This window comes from Microcebus murinus, chromosome 11 (assembly GCF_040939455.1).
Source record: "Microcebus murinus isolate Inina chromosome 11, M.murinus_Inina_mat1.0, whole genome shotgun sequence".
NCBI classification, from domain to species: Eukaryota; Metazoa; Chordata; class Mammalia; order Primates; family Cheirogaleidae; genus Microcebus; species Microcebus murinus.
The window spans coordinates 50671356-50687909 of NC_134114.1; the positions used below are offsets into that span (position 1 = coordinate 50671356).

The 16554-nt window shown below is 37.4% G+C and overlaps 1 protein-coding gene across 3 annotated transcripts in view; it reads right to left on the reverse strand.

Moving 5' to 3' along the window:
* LOC105881477 (survival motor neuron protein) overlaps positions 1 to 16554 on the reverse strand; it is a 43923-nt gene that overhangs the window by 12341 nt on the left and 15028 nt on the right. For 2 of the 3 annotated variants that reach the window (XM_076008100.1, XM_076008098.1), the window contains 7 exons: positions 11886 to 11957; positions 10130 to 10249; positions 8896 to 9096; positions 8592 to 8744; positions 6414 to 6515; positions 5101 to 5211; positions 3076 to 3126 (listed from right to left, as the gene is read on the reverse strand). In XM_076008100.1, the coding sequence (XP_075864215.1) occupies positions 3079 to 3126; positions 5101 to 5211; positions 6414 to 6515; positions 8592 to 8744; positions 8896 to 9096; positions 10130 to 10249; positions 11886 to 11957 (807 nt within the window). In that variant the 3' untranslated portion in view covers positions 3076 to 3078. Of the gene's footprint in view, positions 1 to 1837; positions 2563 to 3075; positions 3127 to 5100; positions 5212 to 6413; positions 6516 to 8591; positions 8745 to 8895; positions 9097 to 10129; positions 10250 to 11885; positions 11958 to 16554 lie in introns of those variants that run through there. The other variant, XM_076008099.1, reaches the window with a different exon arrangement.

Genomic DNA, 16554 nt, shown 5'->3' on the forward strand with positions numbered 1-16554 from the left:
GGCTGATCCCTTATTGAAGGCTGTCTTCAAATATGGCACCTTATGTTTTTCTCTCTTCTGAATGTAGGTACTGCTGTGGCTATAGAGCAGACCATGGAATTTCCCACCTGGGATTCCTTATAACCACAAAGACAATTATTATAGTGAAACTAGCTCTGTTTTGACTTTATTACTAGGAATAGTATAGTGTAGTGGCTTTGCTATTTCCTGTCTGTACCTAAGAGGAAAGCAGCTTCATTATTCAATATTTAAGTTAAGGTAAATATGCCTAAAAATAACCCTAAGTCAAACACCATTATGATCAACTCTACATTTAAATCCATTTAACTTAATGCAGGATTTGTTAAAATTCTTTCTCAAAACTACCAAGAAATAGAACTAATACCTAAATCCTTTCATTATGAATGAAAGACAAATCTGAAAACCACTCTGAAATTTCTTTCCATTTACCATTTTCTCTCTTTTTTTTTTTTTTTTTTTTTTGAGACAGAGTCTCACTCTGTTGCCCAGGCTAGAGTGAGTGCCGTGGCGTCAGCCTAGCTCACAGCAACCTCAAACTCCTGGGCTCAAGCAATCCTTCTGCCTCAGCCTCCCGAGTAGCTGGAACTACAGGCATGTGCCATCATGTCTGGCTGATTTTTTCTATATATATTAGTTGGCCAATTAATTTTTTTCTATTTATAGTAGAAACGGGGTCTCACTCTTGCTCAGGCTGGTTTTGAACTCCTGACCTCGAGCAATCCGCCCACCTCGGCCTCCCAGAGTGCTAGGATTACAGGCGTGAGCCACCATGCCCGGCCCATTTTCTCTCTTGACAGTCCCTCCACCCTATGCTCTAAGTTCATCCTCAGCTTCCAAAAACCGCCAGATACTGAAGAAACAGTGAAGAACAAGATGTAGTACCTTTCCTCTAATAACAGAGGAAAGACAGATATATAAAGAATAAAGATAATATAATGTGAAAAGCTATATAATAGAAATAAGCATAGAGCCTATTCAAGGAAGGGAAATTACATGAATAGGGGGTGGTAGATAAGAAGGGTGGTTGGCATTAAGAATAATGATATGACATCTGAGCTACCTTATACCTCTAAACACACATGCCCTAATGCTTCTGGCTTTGTACATTCTCTGGCTGGAACACTCACTCCATCCTCTGCCTGATTTTTCTATTTATCCTTTTAGACTTGGCTGAATAAGCCAGGTAAATATCTTCAACTGAATGAACATGACTAACCAAAGAATGAAGTATGAGTAATTATACTTATGATGATTTATATAATTTAGAAAATACCCTCCCAGGACTACAACTGCCATTCTGCAAATGGAAAAGAAAATATGATTTTTGTGTGTGTGTGTGTGTGTGTGTGTGTGTGAGACAGAGTCTCACTTTGTTGCCTGGGCTAGAGTGCCGTGGCATCAGCCTAGCTCACAGCAACCTCAAACTCCTGGTCTCAGCAATCCTTCTGTCTCAGCCTCCTGAGTAGCTGGGACTACAGGCATGCGCCACCATGGCCGGCTAATTTTTTCTATGTATTTTTAGTTGACCAATTAATTTCTTTCTATTTTTAGTAGAGATGGGGTCTCGCTCTTGCTCAGGCTGGTTTTGAATTCCTGACCTTGAGCAATCCGCCCACCTCAGCCTCCCAGAGTGCTAGGATTATAGGCATGAGCCACTGTGCAAATAGTCCTAATCCAGAAATTTTATCTCAAACTATAACAAAACAGAATAAAATTAATACACATATGAAGGTATATACTATAATGTTATTCAGAATGGCAAAAACCACTACACAAAATGTACAATGACATACCATAGGTGAACACTGACAGAAAAAGTATGTAAAGACATAAAAAATGTGACATTAAATGGGGATACACACACATATACACACAAAATGCTATGATGGCATTCATATCAAAATACAGATGAATATGGGTGAAAAGTATAAAGTAATAAGCAAAAAAGGAATACAGTGACAGACACATAGCTATTTTAAAAACAATTAAATATTTTTATTATATACTTTTAAACATACAGAAAATAGAAAAAAATAGTACAGTGAGCATCCATATACACACCAGTTAGTCATTAACATTTTGCCATTTATGCTTTACACACATACATTTTGCTAAACCATTTAAAAATATTTTAGAGACACTGTAACATTTCATTCTGAAAGTACTTCAGTATGCAAATTAAAACATTCTTCTACAAAAGACAACACCCTTCTCATAGCCCATACAATTAGCAATAATTATCTAGTATCTTTTAAAATCTAGTCCATATTCAAATTTTCTCAATCTCCCTCACCCCAAGTCAAATGGTTTTCCAAATCAGGGTCCAATCAAAGATTCCACATTGCATTTGGTTATTATGTCTCTTAAGTAACTTTTAATCTAGAGTAGAGTAGTTAACCATTCCACCTGGCTTTTTCTTTTCCCCCACTAATATTTTGAAGAAATGAGGCCAGTTATCTTCTACAGCATTCCACATTCTTGACCTGTGTGATTGTTTCTTTAGTGGTGCCATTTAACCTGTTGCTCTATCCCCAGTATTTCCTGCAAATAGGAAATTAGATCTAAAGGCTTGACTAACCAACAAAAGGCCCTGCCACGCACTGACAGACACAGGAAATAGATAGGAAATTAGATCTAAAGGCTTGACTAAACAACAAAAGGTTGTTTAACCAGTTAAACTTCTTTGATGAGAATGCTTCAGAGGTAATACAGTGTACTTCATATAGCATCACAAATAAAAAAATGCCTGGTTATCTGACTACCAGTGATACAAAATGTACTCAGATCCTAAGGATCTCTTTATTATAAAAGTATGTTTTTTCCATACAACCAACGAGCAAGTATTTGGTGAGATGACACTTTGACACCAAGAGAATTTTAGCGAGGATGTAGATCTCAATCTTTTATCTAATCTCTGGCACAAAATGTCTTTAATGTTGTTTTACATTAACCTTTCAACTATGTAACGTTTCAGAATTTTAAAACGTTGCATAGTTGTTTCCCACAAAATTTATACAAAAATAAGATTAACTTTCATAATGATGGCAGACTTACTCCTTAATTGGAATGTGAGCACCTTCCTTCTTTCTGATTTTGTCTGAAACCCTGTAAGGAAAATAAAGGAGACGAAGTTAAAAGAATAACATACATATTATATACAAACATTGATAAACATTTTTTTCACATATGACATTTTACTAATTTTATTTAATAAAATATGTTCAAAATATAAGTTTATAGCCTTCCAATATGCTTTTAAAATGATCCCCAAATGAACAATTATTAAGCTGCAATTAAGAAGTTTTTCTTCCTTCACTAAGTCCAGTGATGTTCCTAAGCCCACTTATACCTTATTTTCATCAAATAAAATATATGGCATAAAATTACTTGTGTTATACTGATTTATTAAAATAAAACCATTAAAGACCAGTAGTTGGCTGGGTGCAGTGGCTCATGCCTGTAATCCTAACACTTTGGGAGCTTGAGGCAGGAGGACTGCTTGAGGTCAGTAGTTCAAGACCAGCCTGGGCAACAAAGTGAGACTCTATCTCTACGTAAAACAGAAATGTTAGCTGGGCTTGGTGACATGTGCCTTTAGTCCCAGCTACTTGAGAGAGTGAGGCAAGAGGATCTCTTAAGCCCAGGAGTTTGAGGTTGCAGTAAGCTATGAAGACACCATTGCACTCTATACTCTGACCCAGGAGATAGAGACCCTGTCTCAAAAAAAAAAAAGTTCAAACACGGGCAAATCTAAACCTATAATGTTATAAGTCAGGAAAATGGTTATCCTGGGGAAAGGATTGGGTAATGACTAAAATACAGATGCTTCTAGTTATGATAATGTTCTTTTGATATTGGTGCTGATTACACAGTGCGATCACTGCGAAAATTTATGAACCTGTTAACTTTGAACATGTATATTTTTCTGCATGTATATTATATTTCAATAAAATATTACATTAACAACAAACCCAAAAACTCATAAATATAATATGAGCCTGAAAATGAGTCAAAATACAGTATACTGGGTAACAGAGCTATAGATGAAATTTTTTCCTCTACTTTTCTCTATCTAAAAAATTTTTTTCTTTAGAGACAGGGTTTCATTATATCACCTAGGCTAGTCTCCAACTCCTGGCCTTAAGCGATCCTCCCATCTCAGCCTCCTGAGTGGCTGGGACTATAGGTGTACACCACCATGCTTGGCTGTTTAAAAAAATGTTTAATGTACACAAATTATGTCAATATTTTATATATACATAATATATATTATTTTCAAACATTTCATAATTTTTAAAAAATGTATGCTTACAGAGTCAGATAATTGGTCTCAAAACAAATTACAAGCTGTTCATGTTACTTTTTGTGATCTTTTTGGTCATTAAAATGGAAAATTCTTCATATATACAAATATACCACAGTCATAACAACAGCTGAAGAGATTTTAAGTATTAGTGGGGGCATATGCAGATGATACACTTAAAAAATTACACCTTTAAGTCAGTTGTTTCTTTTCTTCTATATTAATTAATTAAAAATTCAAGTGCCTATAATATCACATCATAATATCAGCATGGCACAATAACTTCCTTTTAAAAATAATTTTAAAATTTTGCACTAAAATAAAATAGAATAGGTCTGTAGTAGACTAAAGTATGAAATGACAAGTTTGAAGCCTCAGTCACCGAGGTCTAAATTGGTACGTATTATCTGACTTTTTTCTATGCACAAAAAGAATTTCATCTTTCTTTTGCAAAAGACTATCCCTTGTCCATCCCCTACAATTCATTTTATTTCACATCAAAGCAGAAAACAACTGAGATTAAAATAATTTTAAAAGAATGTTATTTAAATTAAAAAATGTACAATCAAAATTATCTAACTTCCTTTATCTACTTGGGGTACAAAAAAAATTTAAAAACAGCATGAAAGATTTTTAAAAATGAACTACAATTACACTTAGGGACAATGCAAGAGTAATTTAAGCGTTGGACAGACAGTTGTATTTTCCAAACTTATATAACAAAGTCACGTGATTACAAAGAAACTGTCACAAAAATATGCTGAGTGATTACTTACCATATAATAGCCAGTATGATAGCCACTCATATACCAAGAGATTAACATACTTCCCAAAGCATCAGTATCATCAAGAGAATCTGGACATATGGGAGGTGGTGGGGGAATTATCTGAAAATGGAAAAAAATGTTATATTCAACAAATAAAAATGGGGGGGTGGGCAGGAGAGCTAAGAAAATAAAAACAAAAAACAAAAAAATAAAATAAAAATATGAATTCTGGAGATTCACTATTACATAGAGAATGCTAAATATCAACTGTATCTTTTCTTATATCCCATGTCATCTCATATTTAAATTTTTTTAAAAAAATCTAACATCTGGAGAAAGCCAACCAGTAACAAGAAAAGACCCATAAAATTCTACAAGGATTAAAAGACAATAGGTCACTTAAAATGTTTATACATTTTTATTTAATTAGACTACATTTCTATTCTGTTATAAAGGTATTAATGAAACATACTTTCATGTTTTTTATACATACACACAGAGCATTCATTTCAAGGGCTGTATTAACAAAGGTCTTGGGTAGAACATCTGCCCTATCCACTCCCGCCCCAATAAACACAGTCTGCCAAAGTGTCTTTGAATCTGTTGCTAATGCCTGAAAATACACCATGAGAAATCCACTTTACATGATCAGAAGCTGATATCCAAGTATATATGGCAGGGAAAAACATTAATAAATTTTTAAAAATAAGAATTACTTCCCTATAGATACATGGCAATTTCTGCCAGGAAAGAATCAATATAGAGCAACATAGAGCTCAGAGTTGGGGCTACAAGAGCGCTGCATCTGAGTAACAGAAGGGCGTTAAAAACAAAAAAACAGAGGTTAAATTCAAATTTTTACTCATTAGAATCTGGCCCTAGAGGCCTGTCGCAGTGGCTCACGCCTGTAATCCTAGCATTCTGGGAGGTTGAGGAGGGCGGATCACTCAAGGTCAGGAATTCGAAATCAAGCCTGAGCAAGAGAGAGACCCTATCTCTACTAAAAATAGAAAGAAATTAATTGGCCAAAAATATATATAAAAAAAATTAGCTGGGCATGGTGGTGCATGCCTGTAGTCCCAGCTACTCGGGAGGCTGAGGCAGGAGGATTGCTTGAGACCAGGAGTTTGCGGTTGCTGTGAGCTAGGCTGACACCATGGCACTCACTCTAGCCTGGGCAACAAAGCGAGACTCTGTCTCAAAAAAAAAAAAAAAAAAAATACGGCCCTAGGGATGGTCTAAATTGACACTGTACAATCACCTATATTATGCTAAATCTTAGATATGAAATCAAAGTTTAATCTGAATTCTTTTGTACTCACTGGTGGTCCAGAAGGAAGTGGAGGCAGCCAGCATGACAGGAAGTGGGGAGGTGGTGGTGGTGGTGGTGGTGGTGGTGGTGGGCCATTGAATTTTAAACCTGGCTATACAGAATATTTCAAAGGAAAATTAATTTACTGATATCAATATGAAAGGAATAAAAGGATTCAATATCAAAAGGGTAAAAAAAAAATCACCCAGAATATCTGTATTATACATATCAAAAAGATTAAATGGAATTCCATGTACCAAATCCCAAAGTCAAATAGACTCGTAAGTCAAATGATGACCTCTAGATTTTTCTCATTTCCTCTCTATGTAGACATTATGGAAGTAAAACAAAAGTAAGGAAGATTTGTGATTACTTAATAAATCAGAGACAGTGCATTCAGCAAGACATTTTAATCATACGACTATATCCCCCAATTTCATTAAATAAATCATATAATTTTTGAATGGAAGCCCTTTTAGCTAACTTAATTATATATCATGAAAACTAGCAGACTTCTCACCTAATAAAAATCAGCTGAGACCAATGAAGCATGATATACATTAAGAGGTTTAATCATTTTAGAGTCAAGAAATTGTTATACAATAAGCCTCAATAAGAAAGTGATCACAGAAAATCTTAAGAAAAACTTTTGATGAGTCATGCTTGATTTTTAAATTACTGCTGAAATACCACACTCTTCAGGCAAATCACTGCTTTACACAAAAGAACTAAAAAGGGACATACCCTTGGGTTCCATGACATAACCTAACCTATAATAAAAATCTGTTTAGGCTGGGTGTGGTGGCTCACGCCTGTAATCCTAGCACTCTGGGAGGCTGAGGCAGGCGGATTGCTCGAGGTCAGGAGTTCAAAACCAGCCTGAGCAAGAGCGAGACCCGTCTCTACTATAAATAGAAAGAAATTAATTGGCCAACTAATATATATAGAAAAAAATCAGCCAGACATAGCGGCGCATGCCTGTAGTCCCAGCTACTCGGGAGGCTGAGGCAGCAGGATTGCTTGAGCCCAGGAGTTTGAGGTTGCTGTGAGCTAGGCTGATGCCATGGCACTCACTCTAGCCTGGGCAACAGAGTGAGACTCTGTCTCAAAAAAAAAAAAAAAAAAATCTATTTAGTTTAAGTTGATTTGTTACTTATAACCAAGAGAACCATAAATGAAAACAATGCTTATATTTTAACTGTACAAAACAATCTGGGAGATCCTCAGGATTCTGTCTGTATTAGATAGATGTAAATATTGTATTCTTTTTTTCTAACATATTTTATATAGGTGTCATGGGAACTACAGCATATCATAATACTTTCTGCCCAGATGTAGTGGCTCATGCCTGTAATCCTAACACATTGGGAGGCCAAGGCAGGATAGGTTGAGGCTGGAATTCAAAACCAGTCTGGGCAATAGTGAGACCCTGCCTCTACAAAAAATAAAAAAATTAGCCAGGTATGGTAGCATGCTCCTGTAGTCCAAGCTACTAGGGAAGCGGAGGCAGGAGGATCACTTGAGCCCAGGAGTTGTTGATGCCACTGCACTCCAGCCTGAGCAAGAGTGAAACCCTGTCTCAAAAAACTAACTTATTTAAGTTAGCTAAATTATGACTCTAATACCCAATACTCCACAAAAGTAACTTGGTAGGTCTTTCAGTATAAATCATTTTGCACTGTTATCTTATTCCTTTTCAAAGAATTCTCAAGAGTGTATTTATAACATCTAAAGAGAACTGCAGGCCGGGCACGGTGGCTCCCACCTGTAATCCTAGCACTCTGGGAGGCCGAGGCGGGAGGATCACTGGAGGTCAGGAGTTCGAAACCAGCCTGAGCAAGAGCAAGATCCCGTCTCTACTATAAATAGAAAGAAATTAATTGGCCAACTAATATATATAGAAAAAATCAGCCGGGCATGGTGGCGCATGCCTGTAGTCCCAGCTGCTCGGGAGGCTGAGGCAGGATTGCTTGAGCCTAGGAGTTTGAGGTTGCTGTGAGCTAGGCTGATGCCACGGCACTCACTCTAGCCTGGACAACAAAGTGAGACCCTGCCTCAAAATAAATAAATAAATAAATAAAGAGAACTGCAAACGTTTCATGGGAAAGCTACAAGTCACTTAATGGAGGAGTTAAAAGTCCCAATATAAACTATTTCCTGGAAAACCTTTTCTGAGTAGGAGATTTACCTTTCCTAGACCCAGGCCTGACCCAGGCATGGGGGGAGGTGGAGGGAGAAAAGAGTTCCATGGAGTAGCTTTTGCCTTGATGTTATCTGGCTTATTTCCAGGAGACCTGGAGCTCTCACTTTCATCTGTTGAAACTTGACTTTCATTTTCATTCTTTAAAAGGAAAAAATTTAAATATTTTTGTTACAAAGGTGTCATTAAGAAAAACGTAATGCCTCAGTGAATCAAACTGACAACTAGGTATTACTGCTTAGTTTCTCATCTAGTCTCAGCTTCCAGGAATTGAATCTTTTTGTATCCTTACCTCTTGAGCCTTCCGTTCTATGTTATTAGCTACTTCAGACATTGGGGAAAGAAGATCAGACAGATTTTGCTCCTCTCTATTTCCATATCCAGTGTAAACCACAACACAGGTTTCTCTCTTAAAATCAACTGAAGCAATGGTAGCTGGGTAAATGCAACCATCTTCTGACCAAATGGCAGAACATTTGTCACCAACTTTCCACTACAAAAGAAATCAAAGATACAAACATGTACGTAAATTTCTTTTAAAGGGGCAAACTATAATCTTGTATGGAGAAGGAGTGGAGGGTTGAGGGAATAGTTAACTAATTTGGAAGGCTATATGATATAGTGACAAAGGCTTTGGGGCCCTAGCCTTTCTCATCTAATTCCTTATATTTTCATTTCTTACATGCATGATCTTGAAGAATAAAAAGCTTAATAGTTGTTTTAGAAGTTTTATGTCCTACTAAAACCAAAGGACACCAAAAAACCACTTTATGATTACACATCAATAGAAAATACTATACTAATCACTGAAGTTAAAGATCATTTACAAGGCTGGGTGGCTCCCGCCTGTAATCCTAGCACTCTAGGAGGCCGAGGCGGGCAGATCACTTGAGCTCAGGAGTTCGAGACCAGCCTGAGCAATAGCGAGACCCCGTCTTTACTATAAATAGAAAGAAATTAGCCAAACAACTAAAAATAGAAAAAATTAGCCAGGCATGGTGGCATGTGCCTATAGTCCCAGCTACTTGGGAGGCTGAGGTAGGAGGATCGCTTGAGCCCAGGAGTTTGAGGTTGCCGTGAGTTAGGCTGATGCCATGACACTCTAGCCAGGGCAACAGAGCGAGACTCTGTCTCAAAAAAAAAAAAAAATCATTTACACAATTTACTAAAGACGGTAACAAGTAATCCTTTGAAGTTAAATCTCAATATTCTAAAATACCCTGTTTCAGGGTTGGGTGCTATGGCTCACACCTATAATTCTAACACTTCAGGAGGCAGAGGAGGGAGTTGATTGCTTGAGGCCAGGAATTTGAGACCAGTCTTAGCAACACAGTGAGACTCCTTCTCTACAAAAAATACAAAATTTAGCCGGGCCTAGTGGTGCATGCCTGTAGTTCCAGCTACTCAGGAGGCTGAGGCAGGAGATCACTTTATCCCAGGAGTTTGAGGTTGCAGTGAGCTACCACTGTAGTATAGTCCAGACAACAGAGAGAGACTTTGTGTCAAAAAAAATAAAATAAAATAACCTGTTTCAAGGATGTTGCAGTATTCTTTTTTTGGCTTTTATTCTTCTTAGCAGGTTTTCTTTTAGGTGCGCCTTTTGGTTTATCTGAAGTTTCACAAATGTCACCGTTCTTTAGAGCATGCTATGAAAACAAGAATAGAAATACACATGTTACAGAGTGATACATTTAAAAAGTTACAATGTAACTCAGTTAACATTGTAAACTGATGTTAAGGCCTCATCCCCTCAGAAAATCTCTACTTCCTCTTTTCATCATCCCACACATTATAGAAACTGCTCTTGAAGGCATCATACATCTGATTATCAGCGCTAAAGATCCTTTTTTAAGTGTTCTTGCTTTCAACCTCTCTGTAACATTAGATACTATTAATCACCTCTTTATTCTGGTATTCATGACACAGCAATGTAGGGCCCCAGTGTTTTTACTACTTCTCCGGATCAAACCTTTTTTTTTTTCATAGAGACAGTGTCTCACTGTTACCCAAGATGGTCACAAACTCCTGGCCTCAAGTGATCCACCCACCTCAGCCTCTTAAAGTGCTAGGATTACAGGAATGAACCACTGTGCCCAGCCTCAGATCAAATCTTAAATTTAGGCATTCCCAACAAGAACTAGCCATCCTTCTTCACCTGCTTGAGGCCATCTAGTCTTATTAGTTCAATTACAACAGTCTGCTAACAGCCTTCTAAAGCTATTATCCAGCTCTGACTTTTCTCCTTAGTTCAGCCCAACATTTCTAATTACCAATTTCACAGGTTCACACATACCTGAAACTCAACATGCTAAAACTAAACTATCTCTTCCCCAAATCAGTTATTTCCCCCTGCAATATCACCAACTGTATCCCACACTGAGCCCCATTTCAATCTGTATTTTATAGAACTCTCTTGGTCACTCTTTCTTAGTCTACTTCTAGTTTCAGTATATACTGAAAAGCATATGAAAATATCTACAATTCAGCTCCAAAGATAACGTAGAGGTCTGATCCCTACCTCATGTCACAAGAGTAAATATGGGAAGTGGACTCCACATACTTGGTGCTCTTTATGTTCTGAGTATATGTCATGTGTGCTCAACCTAGCCTGGACTACTGATGACTCAACATACAGGGTCAGATGAACACAGTATTGATGATTCTGTATATTTGGTGTTCAATAAGACCTTGGATGGAGGGAAGGTGATGATGCCAGACAACTGTATAAATGTCTTGTTTGGACCACAGAACCAGACTACACTGGAAATATACAGTGCTAAAGGACTGTATATTCCTACCGTGAAGAACACTTGACTTCATATCCAACTTTTAGGATTTGGGAGAATTGAGTTAATTTACTATACGTAGAGCACTAAGAACAGTGCTTAGAATATTGTCAACACTCTACAAGTAATAATTACTGCACTACTGGTATTTGTCTTCATCAATAATATTTCACTAAAGGCTTATTATTTAAAATTATAATTCAGACTGTCCTTTTCCTACCAATCTGAATTAGAGGACTTCTACAGTTTGACACAATATAAAAATATTAAAAGAAATAAATGTTCAAAAGTTTGTTTATATTGCCTCTTCAAAAGGGATGACGTAGATAGGCTATCAAGTTTCAAAGGAAGATATATGATTTAATTAACTATATTAGCATCTAGCTTCAAAATGAAAACTGAATGACTTGTACTTTAACACTTAAGTATGTTAGCAACTAATTTTTTTCCAAATGAACAACATGAGAAAATAAGAAAAAAAGTAAACATTTCATACCTTAAATGAAGCCACGGCTTTATCATAAGCTTTTATCAATGCTGTATCATCCCAAATGTCAGAATCATCACTCTGGAGAGGGCAAGGAATAAAAACAATTCATGTTCAGATAGGTTTCATCAAAAACATCACGTTAGTTTGAGACCAGCTTGAGCAAGACCTCGGCCTCTACCGTGTTTCCCCGAAAATAAGATAGGGTCTTATATTTATTTTTCCTCAAGAAGACACCCTAGGGCTTATTTTCAGAGGATGTGTTATTTTTTTTAAGTACGGTACAACAATCTACATTTATTCAAATATAGTTAAGTCGTCTTCTTCTGGAACACTATCATAACTCTCCAAACCCCAAATTCCATCCTGAATTTCTTACGACTCTATTTCCTTTAGAACCACTGGTCCCGATCTCTTATGTTGAGCAATACAGCTCTCATAGGGCAGATGAGAAGGGCTGCTGTCTTCTTTACCGCTCTGTGATGACGAAATGTGCATGGGTTGTGCAGATATGCTGCGTAGCCACGCCCATCACTAGGTCTTATTTTCAGGGTAGGGCTTATATTGCACAAATACTTAGAAATCCTGCTAGGGATTATTTTATGGATAGTCTTATTTTCGGGGAAACATAGTACTAAAAACAGAAAAATAAGCCAGGCATTGTGGCATTGCCTATAGTCCCAGCTACTCGGGAGGCTAAGGCAGTAGGATCCTGAGCCCAGGAGTTTGAGGTTGCAGTGAGCTTTGACAATGCCACTGCACTCTAGCTGGGGCAATGGAAGAAGACACCACCCTCTCAGGAAAAAAATCCAAAAAACCCCATATATTAGTGCCACAAGCTACCTTAATCCAGATATAACCAAGTTATACTGAATTTAAAATACTTAGGTATTATAAACCCTAAATAAAGTTACAGAAGCCTATATGTCTAGAGGTTATGTGATTTTACCCTCAAAACTGGACAAACATGGCCGGGTGCGGTGGCTCACGCCTGTAACCCTAGCACTCTGGAAGGCCGAGGAGGGTGGATAGCTCAAGGTCAGAAGTTTGAAACCAGCCTGAGCAAGAGCGAGAACCCATCTCTACTAAAAAAAAAAAAAAAAAAAAAAAAAAAAATAGAAAGAAATTAATCGGCCAAATAATAAGTAGCCGGGCAAGGTGGTGCATGCCTGTAGTCCCAGCTACTCAGGAGGCTGAGCCAAAAGGATTGCTTGAGCCCAAGAGTTTGAGGTTGCTGTGAGCTAGGCTGACGCCATGGCACTCTAGCCTGGGCAATAGAGTGAGAGTCTGTCTCAAAAAAACCCAAAAAAACTGGACAAACGTAAATGTTCTAAGAGGTATGTCACAAAGTGAATGCCCCCACACTTTAATTCCTATCCAACAACTATGAGTAGATTTCTTCAAGGCTAACTACATTTTTCACTAAGATAAGATTTAGCTTGGCAGGGTGGGAAAACATCTGGCCATCAACTTGACTTTATCTAGACCAGGTGTCCTCCAACTGCGGTCTGCCAGGTGTTTTTGCAGCGGATGCCTGTCCTGCTTAGCAGCCGACTCTTCCGGGGCCCACAGTGCACGTGTGTGGAATGTGCGCTGCACTCTCCAACAGTCTGAGGACAGTGAACTGGCCCCCTGTTTAAAAAGTTTGAGGACTTGGTAATGCCATTCTAACCATAGATACTGTGTTCCAAACATTATTTTTTCTCTTGACATTATAATGTGTGTAGATTATAAGGATACAAAATGTTAATAATCACGCTGAGATAATAAAAATAAATAAAATAAAAACAAAACAAAAAACCCCCCAAAATGTTAATGATGACTAAATTAATTTTCATTTTAAATGAGAGTAATATTGAGTAATCTGGAAAAGACCTAAGTATCATTATTTCTATTTTTGTATAAATTTAATGTAAAAAGAAATATTTTTGAGCACCCACTATCTACTAAGCACTGTGCACATCATTAAGAGGTATATGAAAATATGCTACCTGCTCTCAATAGATATCTAACTAGGGATTTAAAAAATTGTCACACACACAAACAAATGATAAAATACTAAAATGTGAAATATAAACAATACATGTTTTAATTAAAAAGGAAAGAAATTAACGTATATTGAATGATCACATGGAGGAAATAGGCCTAGGAAATAAAAGCCAACAGAATTTGTACAGGCAGAGAAGAAAACAGAAAGCATTCCAGGGGAAAAGCATGATCTCCGCACCCCCTCCACAAAAGCATGGAAGCAAAAATAAACACATTGACTATAAGATTTCACTTATATGAGGTATCTAAAATAGTCTAATTCATAGAAATAGAAAGAATGGGCTGGGCATGGTGGTTCATGCCTGTAATTCTAGCTCTCTGGGAGGCTGAGGCAGGAGGATCACTTGAGGTCAGTCAGGAGTTTGAGACCAGTCTAAGCAAGAGCATGATACCATCTCTACTAAAAATAGAAAAAATTAGCTGGTCGTGGTGGATTGCACCTGTAGTCCCAGCTACTAGGGAGACTGAGGCAGGAGGACTGCTTAAGCCCAGGAGTCTGAGATTGCTGTGAGCCAGGCTGATGCCACAGCACTTTAACCCAGATGACACAACAAGACTTGTTTCAAAAAATAATAATAATAAAAAGGAAACAATGGTAATTACCAGAGGACATGGGGAGTTGTTGTTTAATGAGCAGAATTGCAGTTTGCAAGATAAAAAAGTTCTGGAAATCTCTTGCACAACAATATGAACATGCTACTGAATTATATACTTAAAAATGGCTAAGATGATACATTTTGTTATGTGATTTTCTTTTAAAATAATTAAAAATAAAACACATTGTATTTGAGGGATCTGTGAGACAAGTCCAACTAGAATCAAATTCTTACTATAGAGCAATTGAAGATAGCTTGGATACATCATGTTGGGTGATGAGAAGACAGGTTACAAAACACCTTCAATCAGTATCTTAGATTCGGTATACTAGTAGTAAATCAATAAATTCCAAAAAAGTTTGCCATAAAGTTCATTTAGTTGTAATACTACTTTTTGTCATTTTCCTGTTAATTTCCATCATATATAGAGAAGTATGTTCCAATGTAAAAATGTCAATCTCTCTACATGATAAAAAGTCTTACAATCATTAAGTTGTTTTGCATATAAAGAAAGTAATCACAAAGAGGTTAAACTGACTTGTTAAAGGTTACACTGCTACTTGCAAGGGGAGCTGTTCCCTGGATATTTGGCTAAAGGAAGGAGAGTAAACAGTAGAAATTAAATGTCCCGAAGAAATAAGAAAATCACAAAATCAGAAGACATTAAATTTTTCAGCAACTGCAAAAGTCACTACTGATAAAGGAAACTGAACTCCATAACATCAATAGAAGAGGGCACTCTTAAACTAAGATACCTAGACCAAACTCTTCAACAACCCAAACTCTTCACATCTCAACTGCTATTGCCAGACTGGGAAATGAGACATTTAAAAATGAACAGAAAGGCCAGACATGGTGGCTCACACCTGTAATCCCAGCACTTCTGGAGATCAAGGCGAGAGGATCACTTGAGACCACAAATTGCAGACCAGCCTGAGCAACACAGCGAAACCCTCTCCTACAACAAACAGCCAGGTGTGGTGGCACATGCCTGTAGTCCTAACTACTCTGGAGGCTGAAGTGGAGGATCATTTGACCCAGGAGTTTAAGGTTTCAGTGAGCTATGATGGCACCACTGCACTTCAGCCTGGGCAACAGAGGGAGACCTGTCTTTAAAGAAAAAAAAAAATTAAATTAAAAATAAATCCACATAGATGATCCTTCCAATAATCTACATTTGTAGGTCTTTAAACTCCTCTTTAGCAGCAGTCTTGTATACATCCCCCAATCTCAGCCACTCACTTTTATGGTTTTTATAACCAATTACTACAACCTCTCCATAAATAGTTTAAAGAATCCTACTCTGTATTCACACACCACCTTATAGTCTCTGCAAGTTACTTCTAGTAGCTTGATGATGACAATCATTCCACTTCACTGGGACTGAATAAATATTGATCCTTCCACTTTTTAAACTGTCCCTCAGGTCTTAATTTACTTACTTCCTTTTTCAGCAAGCTTAAATTCCATGGTCAATCATTAAGATAATTCATTTGTACCTCTCCCTCTCACTTCACATCCACGTGGTAAAATTACAACCCTATTAATTTCAACTCTCCCTTAACTCCGTGCACACCCACACACACAATCTTGCTGTCTGATCCCCTTAAACTCCTGACCACAAATCTCAAGTAGGCACTTCATGCTGCCTATCAACAGTTCCACTAAATTTCCCTAGTTCAACACTTTCCTAGAGGACTACTCCCTACCTGCTCTCTTCTCAAACCTCCAACACTTTCCCCTCCATGCTAGCACCTAGCTGATGACTTTGTTTCCTTCACTAACACTATCAGAATTTTCACAATCTCCTGCCACTGAATCTGCCCATTCACAGTTATCTGTATTCCTGTCACTACAGGAACTGCCAATGTTTCTAACAAAGGCCAAATCCATCTTCATACCCATGGTAAAACATTGCTCCAGTAATTCTCTTCTTTCCTGTATCATCCGTTTTCCCATTCTTACTGAATCTTTCCCATCAGCCCACAAACATGCTGAAACGTCGCTCCCATCTTAAACAAACAAAAAAACTG